This window comes from Thermobia domestica, chromosome 8 (assembly GCF_964235325.1).
Source record: "Thermobia domestica chromosome 8, izTheDome1.hap1.1, whole genome shotgun sequence".
NCBI lineage: Eukaryota > Metazoa > Arthropoda > Insecta > Zygentoma > Lepismatidae > Thermobia > Thermobia domestica.
The window spans coordinates 193,692,989-193,719,249 of record NC_137461.1 but is presented as its reverse complement, the minus strand read 5'-3'; the positions used below and the strand labels follow the sequence as shown (position 1 = coordinate 193,719,249).

The window sequence follows — 26,261 nt, the reverse complement described above, 5'->3', positions numbered from 1 at the left end:
TACATCTAAAGAAAATAATCTGAAATATTCAGATACATCCTAACAAAGGGAATTAAATAACTAGTGTGTCAACTTCAGAACATAAATCTTGTTCATACTGCATCTGGAAAAATAACCAATCCATTAATTGGTATATGGAGGGAGGAATGGAGGTGATTTTTTCCTCCATTCGTATGTCAATGGAAAGGATAAAAGTTTATCTTATTCCTTTTGACTCACGGACTGGACACTGGTACGAAGATAATTTGGAACAAAATGTACCAAAAAAAAAAAAAAACACCAATATACAAAAATTGAAGCTTTCTGAGATCTTCGCCGCTACCATACATCTATTAGATATGGATTTTTATGCGATCTCAAAATTATCTCTAAATGCATTACCGGCTACGTCTATGTTAAAGAAATTCAATATACTGGTAAAGTGTATCAATGTAAAAGAATTTTCTTTACTGATTAACTTCGAATTTTCTTCTGCTTTTCAATCACTTTCATTTATGCATCCATACTTCATACTGATGAATTAAATCGCTGTTTGACACCTAAAAATGTATTACGTAACATTTATGGGTATTGTCCACTTTCAGATTTGAACATTCTGATGTGTTTTTCGTGTCAGAATATATTTTGTTTTGTACCTTGCTCAAAATGTATAGTCAGAATATCTTTTTACTTACATAACAACGTAGTAAAGTTATTATTGTAATTTAACATTATTTGCTTCATGTTAGTATTTGACGATACCTCGCTTACGTATAAAGTTTCCTACTGTTCTATCATTTTTGAATGAAAAACCGAACATAAAAAATAGTTCGGGTGAGTGCGATTTGAATCCCAATTTGTCTCGTGGATATTTTATATACTAACCACAAGACCAATACGAGAACTGGTAAAGCATGGTCATCTTAGTGATTTTCACGTTATTTTCTCTTCCTGGCGCGACTCTTTGATGATTATTTTGTTTAATTAACTAATATTCTTAAGTGTTTATGCTTTGATATGGGAAATGTGTTATATTAGTTTGTAAATATTCCGTTCGGAAACTTCTTTACTAAATAATTGAAAAATAGTTTTTATTCTGACAATACCGTTGAACCATTGTGCGTATTTTTGTGCTTGAGGTTAGAATAGTCTTCCTTGGAACTACTTTCTTCAGGAACCATTACTTATTCACGTACATTGGTTAGTCTATGGATCTAAGCTATAGCAATAGATCTCAAGTATTTTCCTAAGTCTACAATACTGCTACGTATGAAACATTCATTTTACTCTTTATTATGCAGTCATCTTATACACTTAATACCATGACATAGTGCCATTCGAAAATTAAAAATGGTGTATACCGAGTAGGTAAACTATTTTACTTCCAGCATTGATGATAATGTCTTTTGTTACCCTCTATAGTGTGTACAATGTTTCTAAAATGTCTCATAAAATCCTTAAATACATTTGAAGTTATCCTAAAATTTTACCGTTGTCTTGGTTGACTGTCCCCAAATCTTTATTGTGCTATAACTTCATTATTTATGCCCATTATCAGCTAAAACTTTGGAATATATTACAATTTCGGGGGGAAGGAGAGGTTATCTTAATCTGTTTTCAGATTATGCAAAATCTATTTTACAATTGGGAAGCATTGCTGGTAAAATGGTATGCTCCTTACTTAAACTAGTAACTTACTCTACCTGAAAACGTAGATTTTGGTACAATTTTGGTATAAGGGATTATTTTCAGAAGGGAAAGGATTTTCGGAAATTCTCTAAAGTGTAAATATTTAAAATGAGAATCGAAGGATGTATTCATTGGCTTCCAAGAAGCAATAATCTTTTGCCGCTATATCAAGTAATTTAAATATGGAGAAAAACAGCAGTATAGTTTTAGAACTTCAAGGATAATAACCTAAGCGTTTCAAGTGAACGTTTGTGTAATTGCCTAAAAAGGAAAACACAAGTATTCTCCACTTAATGAAGATGATTTACTGTGCAACTAAAACGGTTCATAGTGAAAATTAAGTAAGGAATAATCGAAATGTAGTATATGCATGGCAAAGGAGAGCATAGATTTTGGATCTTCAGTTCCAAAGCGCATATTTCTGCGCAAGAAATCCTCTTTCTATCTCCCATTCTCAATCTATCCGCCGTCTGTGTCATTATCATAAACTTCCTTCCATTTATCACTGTCTAACAGTCATAAAAATGGGACGTTAGACTTCAAGACTTTTAAAACCTCGTTTACATAAATCTTAGCATCTTTTGTCTATGCTATAAATTCATCTAAAATAATTTGCCAAAATGTTTTGCCAATAGATTACGCCATTAGATTTATAATCTTAAAATACATGAACTCACTAATTTGTTTACGAAGGTCTGCTACAGTTAGCTTAGAGCAGATTGTAGAAGTAGAACGTTAAGGATCGAATCTTGGAGCAGGTTAAACTCATCGAGGTTTTTATCATTTATTTGATCCTCAGTGAAAGTACTGAAGTAAATCAAATCTTTATGTGGTCACGAAAATATACTTCTATCATGTTAGTCTAACATCTGTTGTGAATATTAATGCTAATAAAGTGAAAATAACTAAGTGTAGTTCAATACACATTCGCAGGGAATCCGTTAACAAATAATCCTTGGTTGGACTTTTTTTTTTTTTTTTTTTAATGCTCAGATCCGCCTCTTTAGTTTCGGCATCTGAAGACTTTAACCGAAACGGGCTATCATCATCGCATTTTATTTTTCTTTAGCCTTTTTTCATCATCCTTTATTTGCAATAATTGAAGGGAAAAAGGGAACAAGGGAACAAGGAAAAGGGTGGGAAGGACGGAACCACAACACTCAACATCAAACAACAATGAACAACAAACAAAACAAAACATTTTGAAAAACAAAAAGAAAACGAAAAGAAAAACAAAATGGACTTGAGCTATCTCAACAATATTGCTAACTAACAAGAATTTAATTACTATCTAATTCCTACCAAATTTTATTATCATATATTTAACAGGATTCAATTGCTATCTAGCTCCTACCTAAATCGTCATGTATATTATGTTGATGATTCTTTAATATTTCCAAAATCTACAATTTCTATTTTCGTCTTATTGATTTTAGAGTTCATTAAAATAGCACGAAAAAATTTTCCTGTTATGCTCTGATCTCCAGTCAGATAATTTCGGTGTCTGCTTAATGCTGTTCTCTTCCTAATCTTGGTTTCTCACCTAAGTGATTTTCACCTGTATGTGTGTTCCTCTCCTGTGTCATGGTTTCCTCTGTGTGGTTAATAATCACTATGTACACATTACTTCACTAAACACTGCACACACATCACTTCACTAAACACATCACTTTTCTGTAATGCACATAAGTGTCATGCTGACAAAGTTGGTTCTCTGATTTTTTTTTTTAATTATGATTAAATTATGATTTTGGCTGTATTTGTTTATGTAGCTGTATTATTCATTGATCTCGGTTCATCCTGCACATCAAGAAACGGACCGTGAGTATCGACATGAGGCCCAGGACCCACTCGGAGCACTTAGTGCGGGCCCTGGTCAGTTGTGTCCCGCCGCCGCGTACACACGGACCGGAAGTCGCACGCTATCGTGACCGGATCGCGAAGCGGCTTCGAGATGATGCTCTATTTCCGAGTCTTCATGTCACAATTTCGTATATTATTATATATGATTGTTTCCATTACATATTAGTGTATATTTATTCCCACTCATTTTATCACCATCGCATCACACACACACTCCCAGAGCATCCGGAGTTCCTTACCAGCCTGGACTGTACAAATTGTTAAGAAGTGGCTAATCTTCAGACATCTGAACGAGTATATGGCGTTAACTGGATAGCTGACTGACATAAGACCAGCACAATTCCTGGGTCTAACCTGAAACCTCTTTGCTTTTGTCCCTACTTTTTCTTTATGTAGCCAAAATTATATTTAATAGTAAGCAATTTGTTACCCACTTGAAGATTTGCATTTTCATGCTGTGTTTTGTCAAATTGCTAATGCCTAAATAGTATCATGTTTTAGTTTACTCATTGAGTACCATACATCGAGTACTCATACATTGAATATCAGTTTACTCAATAGAATTTATAAATGTCTATTGCTGACTTGACCGTCAAATCTATATATATTAAGACTATATTTCTTTTTTTAAAAATCTGCATCTCAGAATAGACATTTTATTCTTTCAGAGTCATGGGATAGAAATTTTCAACCCACACTGATTGCTTCTCAAACATGTCTACTTTGATCTTCTTTCATAGATTTCAATTTAGTAGAAAATTGAAAGAAGATGCAACCTCGCAAAAACATTTAGTTTGTCTCGTGTTACACAATACTTGCATTTAGACTTACATTTCTAGCTATCGCTGAGTAACTTTCCAGTACAGCTTGACCTCTGGATTCTACCATATCATAAAGAATACTTTCTCTATCTTGAAGTAAAAAGAATGGATGATCACATTCCTGCCAAGAGAAATCAACAACTAATATTACTTGTACTTCACAAACCTGTTAAGAAAGAAAAATAATGTTTGTCAAGGAAGTCAATATATCATTCGTTAACATAATACCAGCCACTATCTACGAGTAGTGGAATACGTAGCAGAACATGCTAGGAGTAAAATACCCTCACAGCTGCTTTATTGTAAAGTCACTGAAATGCCCATTCTCGGCATGGGGAGAATTGGTCTATGGAAAATACTTGAACTTCCTTCATTGAATATGCGTTTCAACCAAAGTGTAATAATAAAATGATACAATTTCAAATTGAACAGAGAGACAATTTTTGAAGTATTACGCTTGATAATCTATTATGACTTATGTTTTCTTCTTTCTACTACTAGAGACATTAAGTTGTATGGCATGCATAATGTAATTAAAGTATTAATTTGTCGTGATACCATTGCAAGAACAAATTGTGTAGTTTATACTATAAGATAAATACAAGACCTTTATTAAATAATTACGTACCGTTTGACCATTTTCCCCTATAACAATTACTTGGTTTGCATCCATCACAACATGAAGTTTGGTTTTGACTAAGATTAATATAATCCATTGTTTGAAATAAGTTCGAAGTAAATGAAGTATTATTTCCTCAATGCTGAAAAATCAAGTGCGTATACATTATTAAATACAACACGAAAATAATGAGATATTTCAATTTCATTAAGATTGTGGGAAGTTTTGAATAACACAGGCCTGCATATTTCGGTTGTGTCATGTTTTTCAGCATTGGATGATGGATTCTTATGTAACTTGGTGCGCTTAATCCAAAATGACCGTAGTTTGATCCCATTGTTTGCAAATCTCAATGTGTCGAAATGTGCTATGTCTAAAAACATCGCAAATATGAGACTACGGACAGATGTCAGGACATAGGAAATGGCGCCATCCGTTTGTTTATGACAAACACAATTCGTTGTCAACATAAACCGGCAGATGGCAGCAGCACTTGCGCCGTTAAACGTGGTGTAGACTGCAACTGTTAGTGCTGTTCCAACCGTTCGTACGTATCTTCCGTTATCCAAAGTCGGGTACACAAAGTATCCGTGTTTTTGTGTGTGTGTATAAATGAGATAGCAGTGACAGGAACAATCATTGGAAGCGGGAAGAGTATCCATAACGAGCGTAATTGGAACCTGGAGTAAAAAATGTACTCAAAAAGCTTCTCGTCAAGGCAACGAAAGTTCTCTTGCCACCTCTACATATCAAATTAGGCTTGATGAAGCAATATGTGAAAGCCTTACCAAAGGATGGTACATGTTTCCAGTGCATGTCTACCAAATTTCCAACCTTATCAATCGCAGTTCTAAAAGAGAATGTCTTTACCGGTCCGGAACACATGGAGTTTGCTGGAAAAAAAAGTCTGGGTCGCCTGTAAAAACGTAATAACCAAGTTTCTGGGCAACAAGAAGAATCCTAATTTCAAGTCTATCGTTGATACTATGCTGAAGTACAAAAAGTTAGGTTGTTCCATGAGTTTGAAGATTCATTTCTTACATTTCCACTTGGACTTCTTCCCGAAGAACCTAGGTACTGTTAGTTGAGAGATGGGTGAGAGATTCCATCAGGACATCTAAGAAATGGAAAAGCATTACCAAGGACGATGAAATACAACAATGATGACGGGCTATTGCTGGATGTTCCCAGCATCGAGATGAACCCAAAAAAGAACACGCGCGGAAAAGCCAGAAACACAGCATGATTGGTCTAAAAAGACGTGGACACAATGATTAAATTCGTGAGTATTTCTTTTCTGTTATATTATATTTTCTTCCTTTTCTTCCACAATTCCACACGATTTACATAAGAAACCGATTTTGTCATTAAGTCGCATATTTGTGACTTTTCGACATATACTATATTTGATACATTGCCATTTGCAAATAACTCTGACGTGATGGAAACAAACTAATGTCATTTTTGGATTAAGCGCACCAAGATACATAGGAAACCATCATCAAATGTTGAAAAACAGAACCATCGCAGGCTAGTGTAATTAGCAAATGTAGATCATTGGTCTGGATACAATTTCAAATTAAGCGGAGAAACAATTCTTCAAATTTCAGTAAGCTTAAAAATCCATTATGACTTCGTATGTTTGTATCTTTCTATTACTAGGAATATTAAATTATAACAGAAATATTTCACAATAACCTAAATTGAACGAAAAATAAACTAACTACCGTACATAAATATTTTCTATGTGTGAGAAAAGGATGATGAGTATTTTTATATAGCTGAATAAATTTCCACGGTATTGGTCGAAAGGCAAGCTATCATGTTGTCACACTGTGCTGCATAAAAATCTGTACAGATTCTCAATGAATTGACGTATGAAACAATTAAATTCAACACATATTCAATTACTTTTTCTTTCACGATGTATAAAGAAATAACTTCTATCTACTACCGTATACAGGGTGGACCATTTATGTTGATACGCCCTTGTACATTTCAAACTAATACAAAACGCATAAATTTCAAACTAATAGATACCCAAGGCTAAAATCTCCTACCAACCAAACGTCAACAGGAAAATTGTTTGACGTACTCCACTATATCATCAGATTAACAGTGTCGCTAATACAACATAAAGTTGAGCCTCTGATTCATAGTAGTGTATTATAAACAATAATTCATTTCAAGGGCTTTCGAATCCTTACATATTAATATGATTCTTTCAGTTTCGCTCCAAACAGTACAAAAAATGGAATATAATGTTGCAGTACAGGGTTTGTCCGGGGAGTAGTAGGACTGATTTTTTCCCACCAAAAAGTGGTGAAGGAGGGAGGTGTTATTACCCTGATTGGTAGGTGTGAGGTCTTAGCTATCACCGCACTAGTTATCCGTCGTCCCCAAGCCTTCAGGAGTGTAGACTGAGTTTAAGGTGAACCCCTTTCAAAGTACCTTGTCATCTCCACAATGAATTGTTTGCTAGAGCTAGGGATTCACGCGAGACGCGAGAAGTCTCGTCTCGTCTCGCGTCTCGTCTCGCATTTGCGAGACGAGACACGAGACGATACTGAAAATTTTATGCGAGACGCGAGACGAGACTAAACCATGCGAGACGAGACGCGAGACGAGACTCAGTTAAGTCTCGCACGAGAAGTCTCGCGAGACTTCTCGCAGTCTCGCAACATTTATGAATTACATGTAATTATATATTTAGTGATTTTACATTTATTGAATATTCTAAGTTGAGCGTTAATGCCTCCAGGAACAAAAAAGTGATTGGGGAAATAGACATTTTATGAGATTTATTATTATTCAAGGTTGATTTTCAGAATTAAAGCCTTCCTTAATTTCTAAACATCATTAAAATGAAAAGCTTTATAAATTGTAAATTTATTACAACAACATGGATTTAGGACTTTATTTTGCGACACAAACACATACACGCGGGCGCGCACGAATACATGAACTTATGTTTTTTGGTCTGAAAAGCGAATAAGACTCCCTATTGCTGCAAAATGTGATATTTCTGTTGTTTCTGTCTTTTTCACATTACTACTAGCGATTTATGTTGGGGGATGGCGGGGAAGTCCCCTCTCGTCAAAGTTTATCCCGGGTCCGGCTCGCAGAAATAACATGATATTTTTACATGGAATAAGTATTTTCTTTCTATTTATTTATCAAAAACATCCCCCTCTAGTTCGGAAGTTTAATTCAAACACTGGTTTGGTAGGATGGCCCTATAGGTTTGATGCGAGATGGTAGGAATGGCCCTATATCTGTCAGTAATTTTATTTTCTAGATCTGGCAACACTATATAAGTAGAAAGCGAAAGTTGATAAAATGCGATAATGCAACATTGCTACAAGCGAGAACGAACCAAAGGAATTGGGTCGTATTGTGTTGTGAGGAGTTGTTTTGTTGTCTACAAGCGCTTTTGGTGGTATAAAAACATCTTTATAATGGAAAATCTCCCTTCAAGGAAACGACCAAAACGTGTAAGTGTTGATAGTGGCGACGATATTTTAGAAGAGCCAAATATTGCTGGAGACCTCTAAGCTGGAAAACAATGTTGAATCCAGCAACAATTTATGCTGGTTTTGCTGTAAATTATGCTATTAACCCTTTGGGGATCCCATGGTACAATCTGTACCATACGGGGTGTTTCATGGTACATTGCTATTTGAGCTTTTTCGTCGGTTTTTTTTTTCAAGTCCAGAGGCATTGTAGAAGACCTTACGTATGGTTTCACACCTTCCTGCGTCGAGACATAGGAGGTGATGACGTCATAATTCTAAAATATATATTTTCTTTTAATATTGCGGGGCCGGTCTATGTTCATTATTTTTTGGCGGGCTTATTTTTACACGTAGAAGATTGAAATTTTGCACAAACATTCAGTCCACCGAGTAGTATTTACCAGATTTTTTTCAGATTTCTGCGTTAAAACAGGGGGGATCCAGAGGGTCAAAAAGTTGAAAAAAGGGATATTTTTACCCAAAAATCCCGTTTTTCCTCATTTTCCCGCCTTAGATACATGATGGAGACAAGTGAATGTCCGCCTGAAAGGCAGTTCTATTCTGAAGGGAATGATGTGCGACACATGACCTGAGGGTAATTAGGGAATTGTCAGGGAATTTTTATGAAAATATACTTCTGTATAGGGGAATTTTGGACATTTTGGGTATTATTTTTTGCGGGCTTATTTTTGCACCTAGAAGATTGAAATTGTGCACAAACATTCAGTCCACCGAGGAGTATTTACAAGATTTTTTCGTACTTCTGTGTTAAAACATGGGCGTACAAAGGGGCTAAACATTGTAAAAGGGAAATTTTTACCAAAAAGTCCCTTTCACGGGATTTTCTCGCCTTAGATACATGATGGAGACAAGTGAATGGTACCGCCTGAAAGGCAGTTATATTCTGAAGAGAATAATGTGCAAACCATGATCCTAGGGTAATTAGGGATGTCTCAGGGAATGTTTAAAAATTTCCCTCTGTATACGAGAATATGGGACATTGTCGGTATATATTTTTTTGGCTGGCTTACTTTTGCACCTGGAAAATTGGAATTGTGCATAAACATTCAGCCTACCTAGTAGTATTTATCAGATTTTTTCAGATCTCTGCGTTAAAACATGGGGGTCCAGAGGGGCTAAAAGTTGAAAAAAAGGATATTTAGACCCAAAAAATCCCTTTTTTCGGGATTTTCCCGCCTTAGATACATGATGGAGACATGTGAGTCATACCGCCTGAAAGGCAGTTCTAAGCTGAAGAGAATGATGGGCGAAACATGACCCTAGGGTAATTAGGAATGACTCAGGAAATTTTTTACCTGAGATCATGGTGTTTTACGGTAATTTGAGGCATGGTGGGAATTCCTGATCAAATTTCTTCCGCCCTTACTATTCAAGATAGAAACTTGAAATTTGGCACACACATTTAGTATACCAAGTACTATTTATCAGCTTTTTTTAGATGATTACGTTCACACAGGGCCACTCCAGAGGGGCCCAAAATGCGAGAAAAAATTCCCTCCATAATTCCCTTTGACATCATTTTTCCCGCTCCTGGTATATGGTATGAGCATGCAAGTGATACCATTTGAAAGCCAGCTTCATTCTGAAGAGAATGAGGTATGAACCATGATCCTAGGATAAATAGTGACGATGCAGTAGCTGCTTGACTGAAAGTCTAAAAAATAGCCCAAAAAGCCGGGTACCGGAAAGGGTTAATTTGTCGAAAATTAATGGTCCAGGAATCAAATTCCAGCACAACTTTTCTTTTAATTTGGAGCGGAGGGGACACAAGTTCGGATACCATGTTAAACTTTAGGTTCCGTCTCCTTAGGATGTTATGAACATTCATCCCATGGAAAGCAATGGCAAACCACCAAGGATTCAGCTTGCCAAAGGACTTTTAGGTCAAATACCTGCCTTCGGACAGAATATCACATCATCATTCATTAACAGCCATAGAATAACACATTGCAAAATTTTGACCAGAATATATGCGAGACTGCGAGACCATGCGAGAAAGTCTCGCGCGAGACGCGAGACGAGACTCAAAATTTTATGCGAGAAGCGAGACGAGACTTCACATTTGCGAGACGAGACGAGACCAGCATTTGAGGCTGCGAGACGAGACGAGACTTTCCATTTCTCGTCTCGTATCGTCTCGCGTGCATCCCTAGCTAGAGCAGCGTTACCGGAGAGTTTGTACCGCCTGGTCAGACTCTCAATGCTGCATTCTACGTGGAAGTACTTGAAAGACTCAGAAAACGAGTCGCTCGCTGGATCATGGAAGCTTCACGACAAGGCGACGAGCCACAGCCTTTGCTTTCATGGACTTCCTGAACAAACATGATATCACACAGCTTCCCAGTAGTGCTCTCAACGGGTCGGATCAGGTCGGGTTGAAGACCGATCCGACCTGACCCGTGACCCGACCCGATTGACCTGACCCGATTGACCCGACCCGAGCTGACCCGACTGACCCAACCCGGCAACTCGACCAGAGTAGCCTGAGCTGACCCGACCCGACCCGTTTGAGAGCACTATGTCACGACAATGGGTGAACGCCAAAGTGCACTCCCATTGGGAATTAAACCCGGACCACGTGTACCGAAGTCTTACACGTTAACCACTAGCTAGATCAAGCGGGGGATTTGTATATGCATCTTAATGAATATTTGGCACTTTTGAGGTTTGGTTATTTCTTTTTATAACTGATACCAATGTCCGACGTGGGAGAATTATTTTTCTTGCTTTAGTTCTATGTGACGAAATTTTTCAAGGTCAGTATTCTCACATGGTCGGACGGCAGGGGATCTTCTCGGAAGGCAGTAGCAAGAGTCTCTTAGCTGAGACAAAAGGAAATAGTTTAACTACAATGATAAGGGTTGAGGAAACGGGAGAACACCTGTGATTTTTCCCAATCCTTCAACTTTCATTCCAAAATAAGTTCTTATGATTCCGGGACTTGCGCCACTTTGATTTTTCTTTCTCGGTAATTAAAACTTATTTTAAAGTATATATATTAAATAGTTGCAAGTAAGAAGATACATAATATGAATTTTGTAATTTAAAATTTAAAAATACAGTGTGATAATAATTATAAAATACTAATTTTATTTCATCACTTTCAGCCCAACAAATAAAATTCAAACAATTCGCATCCTGGGTCTTGGTCATCAATACTGCGTCTTATACTTTGTCTTGCACAGTGAAGTCTTGGTCCTGCATTTCATAGTCTTGGTGGTCTTTATGCTATACAAGAGTCAAGAATGTTCGCCTCATCGGTACAAATGAAGACCAAGTGTGATTTTGATTGTCTTTCATACTATACGGAAAGCAAGAAAATATGCTCATCGCTACTTGGTGATCACCAAAACAAGGCCAAGAACAAGATTACTATGCACTTCGTCTTGCATATCCAATCTTTATCTTGTTCTGTATCGATGTTCTTGGGCTTGGTGAAATAAAATGAAATATTCAGTTTAAGGTCCCTCGATTCTGCACCGAGGCTAAGGGATATGGTGACCATGAGAAATGAATGAAATGGTGGAATGAAGAAAGTGGGATGAAACAGGATAACCCCGAGAAAACCCACTACACGACGTTTCTCCACCACAAAGCTCACTTAGCACAAGCTGGAATCGAACCATGGACACCATGCACCAGAGATGAATTCTCTACCACTGAGCCACCGCGGCCCTGCTTGGGCTTGGTCGTCCATATCCAATCTTTCTTTTGGCCTTACTTAAACAACTTCTAGTTTTGTTCTAAATCCAGACTCCATATTGGCGTAGATATTAATATTACAGTCGATTGGTAAAATCAATCTTCCACATTTAAAAATTAAAGTACACACAAGTACAAAAATAAGCATTTACCATAAAAACACTAGCTGGAATTGTTCAAAATAGATTTATGGTTTCTATAAAATCAATTGAAAATTGCTATTTTTATTAGGCAGCAGGTTTCGACTTTAGCCGAGTTTAAGCTCAATCTAAACTCAGTTGACAAAGGGAACTGACCCGACTGACCCGAGCTGACCCGATTGACCCGATCCGACAACGCGACCCGAGTTTACCCGAATGACCCGACCCGACAACCCGACCCGAAAACCCGACCCAAGCTGACCCGAATGACCCGACCCGACAAAACGACCCGAGTAGCCTGACCCGACAACCCGACCCGAGCTGACCTGACCCGACAACCCGACCTGAGTTGACCCGACCCGTTTGAGAGCACTACTTCCCAGTCACCGTACAACCCAGAGGTCGCTCCTGCAGACTTCTTCCTCTTCCCCCGAATGAAAAGGGTCATGAAAGGATGGCACCACGGCCCAGTCCAGACCATTCAAGAGGCCGTAAGGGAGCTGAGGCATTCCAGTTGCTGCGTTCCAGGTAGCCTTCAATGATTGGCAGAAGCGCTGGAAACGCTGTGTTGATGCAGAAGGGGCATATTTTGAAAACTATTAGGTCGATGTGTCAAAATTGTGAATATTTCTTTTAAATTCAGTGCTACTACATTCCGGACAAACCCTGTATATTTCATTACCATCACTAAAATAATTATGTAATTTTAATGAAAGTGGGCTAACAGACTATGAAATTTTGCAGGAACATATTTTAGAGGAACAGGTATAACATTCTAAGTGAAGTTTGAAAATGAAATGAAACCTTTGTTTTACGTCCCACGATTATGCCGGTTACGCTAAAGGAGACGGTGATGATGAGAGATGAGTGAAATGACGGAATGAAGAAAGTAGGAGGAAACAGGAGAAACCAGAGAAAACCCACGAGCACAGTGTTTGTCCACCACAAAGTCCACACGGCACGAGCTGGGATCGAACCAGGAACTCCAAGTACCGGAGGTGAACGCTCTACCACTGAGCCACCGCACCCTCCAGTGACGAGTTTGAAACTCTTGTACACAAAAGATTAAGAATTCACCTATTGTATAAGTTTTGCAATGTATATCAAAGTTCTCAAAAATACCAATTTGTTGTGTAATATTTATAATAAAGTTATATTTCTTGAAATTATAAGCGAGATTTAATGTTTAAGAAATTTAGGTTCAGTACTCACTTATTGTTAATACAAATATGGAGCCCTTGTACCTAAATGGGAAATCATTAAGAAAATATTGAATGAAAATATTGATTATGGTCCTAGCAGTACGTTTCAAACAAGAGTTACAAAACAATGTTCGAAGAAACAAGGAAAAAACTCAAGGGGTCAAAATGACCCCCCCCAATATAATAACGTGGAAAAAATTCCAAATAAATCTAAAGGTTAATGTGTCAACGTTAGGTCGAGATTGGCACGCTCGTGGAGGTGTCATAAGGCTAACAAACTAAGTACCATTAGCGCTAAAATTGAGAAAAATGATGTACAATATTTTACCAATCAATTCGTTAGTGTTGCTTTGCTACCTCAAACCTTCATTTTGTAGGAAGCACAACTTTTCTCATCAATGAATGAAAATGATTCGGCTTAAAATATCTTTATTCTACTATCTAAGGAGAAACAAGTTGCTTACTGACTCCCTTCCGGTTCTGTTACTTCCTCTACTATAATCATCATGTTCTTCTTAAGCATTGCTCTTGCTAAGCATAACAAACGCCTATCTTCAACGGAAAATGTATCGTCACTTTGTACGATATAGTAATTCAGCCCATTATTTAGTGTTCTGATACCTGTCTTCAATCCCACCTAGAACAGAAAAGCAGCTTAAGAATATGACTAGTATTTAGATATATAGTAGGAATGTCCACAAAGTTCCGGTTCCGGTGGAACCGGTTCCGCGAGAAACCGGTTCTGGGAAATTCGGTTTCCGAAGCGGTTCCGGAACCGGTTCAAACATGGATAAAAAACCGGTTCCGGAACCAGATCTTTCGAATCAAACCTGGAATAGGATCCGAAAACCTGGTTCCGGAACCGAATCTTCTAGAACCGGATCCGTTCAGAGCCGAAAACCGGTTGCACCAGTAACCAGTTCCCGCCATCCCTAGTGAAAACAAAAAATGGCTAAGGTTTTTTTTTTCTGTAGCTGTAATTTTGCCTTTGCATTGCAATGTATTTAGAATTTCCAGGGAATTGAAATTGTTCGTAGATACATTATTGTGTTAATTTTTCATCGAAAATACTTAAATACACACAGGAAAAGTAAAAGTTCCTTGAGTAGGGAAAGCTGGAATGAGTCCGAGCTATTTATGTTCAGTAGTGATTTTGTATTACACCATTTGTTTTAGAACTCCTTTACGAAAAATAAAATCAGTTGTAGCTTACATACAAAAAATAACTGTTCGATTACGTTCACACGTTCCTCCTTACGAGACGACATCGTATGTAAATTTAAAACTGGTTCCAGAAACTGATCTGAGGAACCAGATCCAGACCTGAATCCGAAAACCCGGTTCCGGAACCGGATTCGTTCGGCTATCCCTAATATATAGATAAATCTTCCTAGCAAATAAAATGCAGAAGTGAAAGTATACTGATTTACTTACGTATCTGAAGTAGTAAATTAATATAAAAAAAATACTATTGTGTTCTCATCTTCTCGTTCCAAAACTATTTAAAATTTATCGGATGTACATATATGTATTATTTACCTGTACTTAAGAATATACTAACGATCGAACCTATCCGAGTGTAACTCTGACTTCGAGTCGAGACTATGGCCGTTGAATACTTTGTCCCAAAAGAACATAACACGAAAAGGGATACATCCTCGATCGCAACCGTTGCGAAGATATAAGCGTGAAAAGTTAAAAATTGAGCTCCATACTATACATTACAAAGTCAGATTTTTCGGAAACGGTCGGGAAAGGAAACTCAGTGAATACATATCAAATTAGTGTGGGGAGCCCAGCACCATTTGAATGAAAAACTTGTGACCCCGGGGCACTCGCAGGGTCCCAGGCGGGGTCCAACTCAAAATTTGCGAATGGAACCTGGGGTCAAGTAGCATATTGTATGAAAGTTATTGTTAAATAAAAAAAGATAGAACAAATCTCAACTCTCTACGATATTCCTGTGCAAACGGGCAACTGGTCAAAACGTCAATACAACCTACATCAGAAAATCTATGTCCACGCTTCTAAATCCGTTGAGATGCGACAATAACAAAACATAAAAACACGTTTAAAAGTGCAAGGTATTGACGTAAAGCAAATTGCTGTAGAGTCTCTCTCTCAAAAGCATCCTCCGATATATTTTATTTCTGCACCATTATTCCAGGTTTCTCTAACCCCACTCCTCTCCAAGTTACCTCACAGTTTCAAGGTCACTCCTATTCGTCTTTACCATCATGTTTCTCGTACACCAAATCTTCTGATAGAAATTTCACTTTGTAATCTGTGAATCTGGGGGCCCGATGCGCGAAGCATATACCGTTGCCTTTTGACCTTCTCATCCTCCACGACGGTTGCGATTGACAATATCCTTTCTCTTCTAGGACAGGAAATCCAATGGTCATAGTTATTCTATGGTCCATTGATCATTCGAAGTCACGATAAGGTCCGTTGTGCGACTCTGTGAGAGACTGCAGCAATTTGCTTCACTTTAATACCTTGCACTTTTAAACGTGTTTTTCTGTTTTGTTATTGTCACAACTCAACGGATTTAGAAGCGTAGCCATAGATTTTCTGATGTAGGTTGTATTGACATTTTTACCTGTTGCCCGTTGTCACAGGCTTATTGTAGAGAGTTGAAATTTGTTGTATCTTTTTTTTTTTTTTTTTTTTTGTTTAACAATAGTTTTCATATAGTCTGCTACTTGACCCCAGGTTCCATTTGCAAATTTTGAGTTGAACCCCACCTGGGACCCTGCGAGTGCCCCGGGGATACAAACTTTTCATTCAAAAGGTTCTGGGCTCCCCACACTAATTTGATATGTATTCGCTGAGTTTCCTTACCCGACCGTTTCCGAAAAATCTGACTTTGTAATGTATAGTATGGAGCTCAATTTCTAACTTTTCACGCTTATATCTTCGCAACGGTTGCGATCGAGGATGTATCCCTTTTCGTGTTATGTTCTTTTGGGGCAAGGTATCCAACGGCCATAGTCTCGACTCGAAGTCAGAGTTACACTTGGATAGGTTCCATCGTAAAATACAAGGGGAATTTTTCAAGTTCTAGAAAAGACCGGAGCCACTCTAGTAGCGAAACGAAGGAGCTTGAGGTTGGATTTATTTTGTACAACATCGCTATAAATTTCAGACAAATTTGACCATTTCGACGATTAGCAACATCTAATTTTCATATTTTTGATCCCAATTAAAGTGTAAACCGAATCTAACGCTGAGCATATCTTCATAAAATATTCCTTATAGGCCTAATATAAAGATTAGTGTGTGAAGTAATGAGCTACTACATTTTAAACAATGATTCATTTTCAATTACTACGGTAAGAGTAATAAATTTACTACGACAATAGTAATGAATTCTGGGACAGTAACAATGACAGAAAAGTAGAAGTAAAACAAACTTAGATGGGTTGCACAATATATCAAGTTAAATTTTTTTAAAGTTACTCTTCCAGTTTAAGTTGCGTTTTCTTTCTCAAGCAGTAAACTTATTTCATTAGTTCAAATTAAACGCCAGGTTACTCTTACTAATATTTTATAATGAACGTCTTAATCCAACTTTGATGCATTAGTTGAAAATATTAGTCTAGATATATATTTCACATTTATACTGTATACTAGTACTAGAACCAACCTTATCGAGTGCTGCCCATACTTCGCCGTCGTCATATTCAAAATCTGGATCTAAATTTCTTCTCAAACTCCCAGAAAATAATACAGGATTTTCAGGAATAAATGTCAAACTCCTTCGTAATTTACGAGTGTCCCACTCCTTACTACTAACATTGTTTATTATCACCTCACCCATTACGTCCAGAAAGCCAAATAGCAAATCAATGAAAAAAATTCTCACACTCTCTTTCTGAGCCACAATACCTACCTAAAATTATTTACATAATTAATCACAAACTAAAATCAACAATTTTCTATTTACTAAAAATCAATATTTAGTTACAACAATTGCATATGAGATATACATCTGCAATCATACGATAAAGCCAGTGAAAATGTATAAAGGTAACCAAGAAAGTTCTGTCGCTTTTTCTCACACCACCTTCGAACATCGATATGTCACCTACGACGTTCCTGGAAGATTATAAATAGTCCTCATCAGCATCGACGACCTTCTGACAACATTCTGGAAGGCCATGGATTCCATCTCGGTAGAATTTGGTGTGCTGTGAAGCGAAGAAGGTATCAAGTGCATTTTGCACCTCTACTAGGGATGTGAACTGGCGTCCTATAAGATAATTGCCAAGGAATGAAACAAGTGATAATCGGAGCCTGCAATCTCAGCGGAGTATGGTAGATGTATTAGTGTTCCCGTCCAAGGTGTAGAATGGTGTACCAGGTCATCCTAGCCACGTGGGGCTTAGTGTTGTCCTGTAACAGGAGGATCCCTTTGCAATTCAGAAGTGCTGGTTCCAGAAATTTGAGTTTTTCTTGAACACGGTTCAACTGCTGACAGTACAGAGTTGCATTGATACTCTGACCTGCTGGTAGCAGTTCCCGATGCAAAATGCCGCGAGCAGTCCACCAAACACACAGAATGACCATCTTCTAGTGCAGTGCTGGTTTCGGCTGTCTTGGAATCGGTTCATGGGATGCTAAACAATGATGACGGCGCCATGCCGTGGAGCTTCGTACAGGACCCACTTCTCATCACATGTCAACACCCTATCCAGAAATGTCTCCTTCCTCAGACGAAACAGGAAAGAAACACATGTGTCTGCTCGTGTTGCCTTCTGGCCTAGAGTCAAATCATGTGGGACCTATCTACCCAACTTGTAGTATTTCCGAAGTTGATGGAGGTGCTACCGAATATAGTTTCTCCACTCATATTGAATTGTAGTCTCAGTTCCTCACATAATGAATTGTAGTTCCACTTCCTCACACGGCTGGCCACTGTACACCTGAAGATCTTCATTTTGTACGTGTGAGGGTCTTCAGGCACGTGGTGCGTTTTCCAGTGTTTCGTCACCGTCCTTAAACTTGCTAAACCACCGCTGCACTATCCGCGTAGTCATGACACCTTCGCCAAAGGTCTGATACAGTGTTGCCACAGTCCTAGCTCTGGAGTGGGCTGAAAAATAGTACCAAATTGTAACAAAAAGTGCTGAATTCATTATTTTTTTTTTTAAAAAAAAAAGTGTAATACACGGCTCTGCAACACGAAACCAAAAGAGTTAAAGTTCTAGAACACTCCCCCCTCTTCCAAAAGTCCAAATCAAGAAAGTGTTGTTTATAAAAACATCCAAATAGGAGGACTCCGAAAACCGTCCAAGTAGATGAAATGTTTCTCGCACGTAGGAAGTATAACAGAGGGAAAACAGTTATCTTCGGTATGTATTGTAACGAAACCAAACGCGCCTCTATTTCAAAGTGACCAAGAAACCAAAACGATATTATGGCCATATATGAAAAAATATATATAAAACGAGGAATAAATCAATCCGAGCGAGTTCGTGTATGAACAGAACGTTATAAGAAAATATTAAAATATAAATTAGTACACTTTCATTCTCGCTTATTTCCCTTCGATTGAAGAAGGATAATACACTGTAGGAAGAATATAAGGTAACTAAACTGACATTTGTAAAAAATGTAACACTGGACCAGTGTCTTAGAACTTTCCTTGAAAGATATTACGACACATTATGAATACGCGTAATTTTAAGTCACAATGGTATTTATTATTTCTAACTAATGCAGCACACATACACATAATACAGAAACAGAAAACATAACATCACACCTTATGTGTAGTAAGATAGTACACATACACATAACACACATGCAGTAACAGAAAATAGATGACATCACACGTCATGTTCAACAGCATTTTTTAAGAGTTCAACATAAAGTATGAGTAACGTGAGATGTAAGAAAAAACTAATGTCACTTTTGAAAATGTGAGAACTATTTGTTAAATTGTGCTGAATTGGGTAGAATTGTAGCAACTTTTTCACAAAAGGGACTGAAAATGCCAGCGTGGTACCAAAGGGCTGATGAATGACAAAAAGGGCTGAATTTGGTACAATTATACCAAGTGTGGCAACACTGGCCTGGCATATCTTCCGCTCCTTTGCAGCGGCGTTTGACCCCAGTTTGAACTTGTACAGCATACACACCCTTATGACGCTCTTTGGAGGTCTCATATTCACTCTGCCCTTACGCAAGTTCACGGTGTAACTGAACTGCCACAACCAGGCAGTATGATGGATATAACCAGACCAACAACTGACCTTTGCCTTATCTCCATTTGGATTCAACTTATGGTGTGAGGGCCAATTGAACACATACCTCTAGAAAAAGCAACAGAACTTTCTTAGTTACCTTTATAAATTGAAGTTCTATAAACAACAAAGAAATCCACTGACAGCAAACTAAAATCACTGTTATTATTAAACAAAACTAGCTCAATATTTTCAATCATAAAGTAAATGTAATCAGTTTCCAATCATAAGGATTTTCCTTGGTAATATATAACTTAAAAGTATTGATAAAATTTTAGTATAAATAATAATTATTTTATTATTATACTTTTAGACAGTTATGTATTGTCAAATTATGCACGCATCTTTCAACTCAGGTGGCTCTTGACATATGTCACGTAATAGAAAAAAAGATAGGAAACCAATTAGAAAAAAGAGATAAATCACTTACATATTTTAGTACATAATAGTTTTAAGTTGAAAATAGTAAGCCAATGGTAGAATTACGTTATATTTGCGCTTTGCTAAAATCTTATGCACTTATCTGCTAGTTTTCCTACAGAGAATGGTACTGAAACTAGAAGTAGTAGTTGCGCTAGAAGTAATAGTAACAGTAGAAACTCCAGCAAAATGAAGTAGGTTGTAACCCAGTGGTGCCCACCCCCCTTATGTCCATGACGCACCCCCCAATTGTCTATCCGCAGGTGTGCTTCCATGAAAAAAAAAATCTTTTCGATTAATTTTTACACCCCCTCAAACATATTTATATAGATATTTTACCCCCCCCCCCAAATATTTCAATGACGCAGTTTGCGTCATAGCCCCCCTTTATGGGCACTCCTGTGTAACTAGTAGTGCTTCTACGTGTTTACAGAAGGTAAAAGTGTGTCGAACATTGCCCTGAAATTGTTAATTCTGTGGGATACTATAAAATCGACATGTTAACCGTATAAAAATATATATGTTATTCAGTATGAACGTAACACGTATATTGGTCGAAATTGTCAAACTTAAATTCTCATTTAGTTTAAGCTCAATTGGTGAACTTCAGATTAGATGTACTTCAAAGTAAATAACTATAATATTGTATGTTCACAAGGTAAGCTAGGAAGAATATATTTCACGTTTGGGACTCAGGAGATGAAGATACATACAATAAAACACTAGAACTCAAATTTTCCTTTAATCCTGTACAAATATCACATTATTTATTATGAATGCTATTTACATGTTTAAAATTATGAATGCTTTTGCCATTTACATGTTTAAAACATATACAGGGTGTTTCAAAACAACACCGACAACGTTTGGGAGGTGATTCCTGACCCCAAGATAAGACGAAATGTATAGACCAACCTGGGTGCACAAATGCTTCCTTTCGGAGTTATAGGCTGCGGAAAACATAAAAAATGAATTTTAAAGGTCCATAGCTCCAAAACTATGGGACCTACCGTAGTCGAGTCAAGACTCCACATAGGAACTAGTATGTGCCCTATCCAAATATCCATGTTTCAGAATCCTGCAGTACTTCCGCAACGATTTTTATAGAGGTACTTGGTGAGTACTTCAAATTATATGCCTGTAGTCAGACTGCCTCTATAAAAATTGTTGCGTGAGTACCTTAGGATTCTGAAACATGTATTTTTGGATATATACATTTTGTGTCTAGTTTTCAAGATTTGTTATGTGAATAAACATTTAAGCCACATTAGTTCTTATAAAGTTTGCAATGAAATGTCAATTATTTGTACAAAAATTATGTACATGGTAGCTTCTCTGTGAACGGTATACTCTTTGAAGTATTCTATTATATTGTGTAATCAATTAAATTAGTTTACTATATTCCAATATTAAATCAGAATATTCACATGATCTTACTAGTTATTATAAATTTAATGTATCATCGCATTTCATGAGAGAAAATACACGTATAACAAATCCACTAATTTGTAGATCAAAACATCGAGTACTTTTTACAAGCAAGGAAATGTTTTGTTTAATGTTACTATTTAATCATAAACAACAACTTATATAATACTATAACCACTGGAACAACTAATCGTATTAATTCAAGATTTCTTATGCTATGATTTGTAAAAGTATTTTGTATCGCATATATATAAAATCAACTCCATTCAACCTTTGTTATGGTGAGACCCAAAACTGCGTTTGGCGGCTTCACAAAGAGTGGTATTTGAGATCTATTTGGAGGTATCATGGCGGTCAACCTGTTAGAGGCAAACAGCTGCAGGTAACTTCAGCAACAGGTAGCTTCTATCCAGAAATATCATAGATGCTTTGGGCCGCAATTCTATTTTGTTTGGATCGTCAAACCTCTTCTTACATTTTAGAATTTCTTCGTTACCCTAAAATTGTTTTCTTTTTTAAATCGATTTTGATGTTGTTTAAAACGGTTGTTTCAAAGGGAGAGGAACTTTATATCAGAGGAAAGAAAACAAATATTGTGATATTTCGAAAACCTCTTAGTTCCCAAAGTATTATCGAGTTTTCCCGGTGATCTTGGACTATCGTTCTATATCGTTAGAGTAGAATTGAGCTGGCTTAGAGTCGAAAACGACATTGCGCAAAACTAATGGGCTTCTTGACAGTGTTTGAATCACGGAATAACAGAGCTCCATAAAACCGAAACAAGTCTATGGCGAATGGCACAAAGTCCGGCAAAAATATAAGCGGTGGAGTTAACATGTCCCAGACTAACTCTATAAGTTTTCAAAGAGTAATCAATGCACATACTGTATGCCATTGACTTGATATAAAAAAAAAAATTAAAAAATGCCCTTGCTTTTCACTAACTGTAGGCCTGCTTGATATTTTCCTTCAATTTCTCCAACTGAACACAGTAGCCTATATCCCTGTATTGATTTATGATGTTTCAATAAGTGTTTGTTCTTGTTTTCGTTTTAGAGGCTCGCAAGTTTGCTTTGATATCGTTTACATACTTTGTCATCCTGATCCATTTTTAAAAGTAGTCAACATTCGTTTTGGAAAAAAAGGTTCGTTTGATTCATTCTAGAAACTCATTACAACTCGAATTGTTATTAAGGTAGTTTTGTTCTGACGGTGTGGAATGCAAACATTGTAATGAAAGGTGTATCTATGTTTCACCAAATAGTCATAAATAGTGTATTAGGGTAGATTCGGCGTCTCTGCTATTACTTCAATTTTCGTATAGAGTTAATATGAGCCTTAATTTAGTTCTCGTCCGTTGTCGACAGTCTTCCATTACATATCTCATTTTCCAAGTTGCAGTTTCGTGCTCTAAATTTCGCAAGCAATCTTAAGATCATTCATCTATAGCATCATCTTCGTATACGTCACAAACCTGTTTGCACGTGCATGTAGCGTTTTCAACCTTTGTAGAAGAATAACGTAATGGTGCACGACACGAAGCTTTAATATAGCATGATCTCACTACACTAACTAATCTAATCTAATATATGTTTCTAAATTTCACCAGCCTTTTGTCAATGTTCCTACCCTGTGTGTCTATAGAAATTATTTCAACACAAAGACATCGAATACACACAGAACTTTCCGGACCATCTGACAAAAATGTTACAAACAATTTACATCTATTGTTTAATCAATTTTACTGAAAGCAACCACATGTAACTACCAACGTAAGTGGTACCTGACCAGTTATTTGTCGACCGATCTTGTTTGCCAAGAAGTTTTTGTAATTCTAATTCTGGTTTTACATCATTACACAATAAGAAATTAAGAAAGATAGACTAATGACTAAAATAGTATTCGATAACTGCTCGGGTTATTATCCGAGAAGTTGTACCCCCAGTTGAAATTGAAGTTACTACGATGACACCGAATGAGAGCATTTAAATTATGAGTCTACAAGCAAATCCTGTACACCAATCATTCCGACTACATATAACAAAAAAGTGCATATTTTTGTTCAGTTTATTGTATTTATTAAATGGAAAGCAGCTGTAACTTACGAATTCTCCTGGAGAAATGAAAACAGTGAAATCATTTACCAATTTCAACCCACTTGTGTTTTCCGCATAGATTCCTCTGAAAACAATTCTTTCAATTTTTTCTTTTGCTCGTAGGGCCAATGTAGATCCTCTATCTATGAACAAAACAAAGGAAACATGAATATTACTCCAAATTATGTATTAATTTACCTGACGCTATTATATGGAATGTCTTTGTTCTATTAGTTCTCTATTAGTAGTTCTAGTCCTATTACTTTCTACCACAATAACTACTACCTATGGTAATGCGATATCTCCATCTTACCCATACATTTCCATTATTAACTTCATTTAAAAACACATATATTACCTTTATGTTCAAACAATCTAAGTTTAGAACTTGTTGAAGATGATAATTTTATTTCAATATTATAATATTAACTTTCCATTCACACGGAAGAATTTTACAGTGATAAAACTTATTTTCAATGATCTAGCGTTTCTCACTGCCTGAAAATATTTTTTCCACAAAAGATCCATTTATGATCCTGATAATGGTAATAACTGTATAACGCTACATGTTAGTGTATGTTCTGTACTTCCCAAATTCTAATTCTTGCGGAAATTCAGAGGTTATAAGTGTACACCTTTGTCCAAAGTCATTAGTAATTCTATTATCATTTTTAGTCAAGTTCGTTCATAGTATTTTGCTGAGCCAAACTCTTCTACAAGAGAATAGAAAGATACAGAGAATAAGTATTTATGTTACTATTTTTCTTCTTAAGTCGCAAAGATATATCACAACTACAGAAAGAGTGTGTTGCATACTGTGATTTCCGATTATGCTTCTGCGACATTCATGCTTGCAATGGACATAGTGTAGCCACAGTGATGGGAAAATCGAAGGAATGGCTCCAACAACTTCCGTGTCATGCCATGCAATGGAGAGACAGACTTTCTGCGAATATAGAAGGACAACATTAATTTAAGGTTGTTGCAAAACAACCAGCATCCTAATGAATAGCTCTACGTCATCTGGCAAGGCAAGGAATGGCATATTTTTATGGTGTCCATCGACTGCTTAAAAAAGGGGTGTAGAGCTACAGTGCTGCCCTAAATATTACCCATGATAGTTGAATGAAATGATATTCCCTTATCGACTGAATCCTACTTTTGTCACCTGGCAGAATCGTCTCGGTCAACTGGCAACAGATTAGTCGATAGTTACATTCTTACTTTTGGAACTCATTTATCACTGGATGTTATGACACAAGATGCCATTGGATTTCATGGCCGCTTGCATTTAATATGATTGAGGGGCTTTGACAAGGAGACGATGCAGCTATGTTTGACTTGGCTATGTCCCCTCTATTGAAGGTTCTGTATAAAGCCGCCTTCTTACACCCGCCAATCTCACGTGGAACCCAACGACTTACATTTCATGGATGGATAAGACGTTTCGCTGCTTTCTTGGCTGGCGCCTTCATTTGATCTCTCGCCGACTGATCGTGTCAGATCAAAAGTTGCAGAACATTTTGCATACCGGAGACGTTCTCCAGTTAATTGATGAGGTTTGGTAAACTTGTCGCAGACGCATGGTTTGCCACACCGCAAGTAGACGTCCAAACAATCATCGTTTCGCAGCTGTTCTGATGTTCTAGATATGCCCACACGCTACTGACCTCTGGATTAGGGCCTCCTGAGTGTTACACATTGTACAATAAGTATAAACGTAATTATTTCACATGTGTACGTTGAACTATTTGTCTACCACATTTGGAGCTAGTATTACTTCTCTCTTTCTGTATTGTACTTTTATTGTTTAGGAGTATAATAGGTGTATTATTTCATTTCACTTCTGTGCAAAACTTTTAAACAAATGAATTTTGTTTAATTGCAGGTCCACTCAATTGCGTCTTACTGAGCGAACAAAGGAAAATGGCATAATCTTGGAATGGTTATTGAAATTCTTATAACTTAATAAAGTCTAATCAATTTATAGTGCTAGTTACTTGTTTGTTACAAAACTTAAAATATAAAAGAAAGCTAATTTTATTATAAACTCAAAACGAAATTTCCAATCTGTAAGGCTGGTAGTACGGAGCAATCCTTCTGATAGCTTCTAACCATATCATTCATTTATTTCTTTTCCCTTTACATTAAACAGTATATCAATTCAATTTTTTTTAAAGTATTTACATAGTTTATGATAACTTAAACCGATATGATAACTTTGTAATTCTTCTACTAGGTAATGTTCTGTATTTACAAGTATCATATACAGACGCCACGATCATGCCTTCCAAAATATTGCCAATATATTCCAAAATATTGTCGGGTTAATTTTAACCTATGAATATTTCACGTAAGAAATTAGATTGTTTTCCAAATTACAAGTAGAGACATACGCTATTGTAAAATATGTATTTACATGTTTATATCAACTGATATAAGACATCTTACATCTTTAACTGGTAATGTCACCTAGCCGTAATACCTATAAATTGCAAAACCAACACACAAAAAC

The 26,261-nt window shown here is 36.8% G+C and overlaps 2 protein-coding genes across 2 annotated transcripts in view; both read right to left on the bottom strand.

Moving 5' to 3' along the window:
• LOC145693401 (ATP-binding cassette subfamily C member 4-like) overlaps nt 1–18,885 on the bottom strand; it is a 28,621-nt gene extending 9,736 nt beyond the window's left edge. The window contains exons 1-4 of the mRNA XM_081769369.1: nt 17,201–18,885; nt 14,016–14,188; nt 4,981–5,113; nt 4,363–4,473 (exon numbers count right to left, since the gene is read on the bottom strand). Of these exons, the coding sequence (XP_081625495.1) occupies nt 4,363–4,473; nt 4,981–5,113; nt 14,016–14,188; nt 17,201–17,374 (591 nt within the window). The 5' untranslated portion in view covers nt 17,375–18,885. The remainder of the gene's footprint in view (nt 1–4,362; nt 4,474–4,980; nt 5,114–14,015; nt 14,189–17,200) is intronic.
• Nucleotides 18,886–20,608: 1,723 nt separating this feature from the next.
• LOC145693400 (putative multidrug resistance-associated protein lethal(2)03659) overlaps nt 20,609–26,261 on the bottom strand; it is a 309,144-nt gene continuing 303,491 nt past the window's right edge. The window contains exon 21 of the mRNA XM_081769366.1: nt 20,609–23,889. Within this exon, the coding sequence (XP_081625492.1) occupies nt 23,636–23,889 (254 nt within the window). The 3' untranslated portion in view covers nt 20,609–23,635. The remainder of the gene's footprint in view (nt 23,890–26,261) is intronic.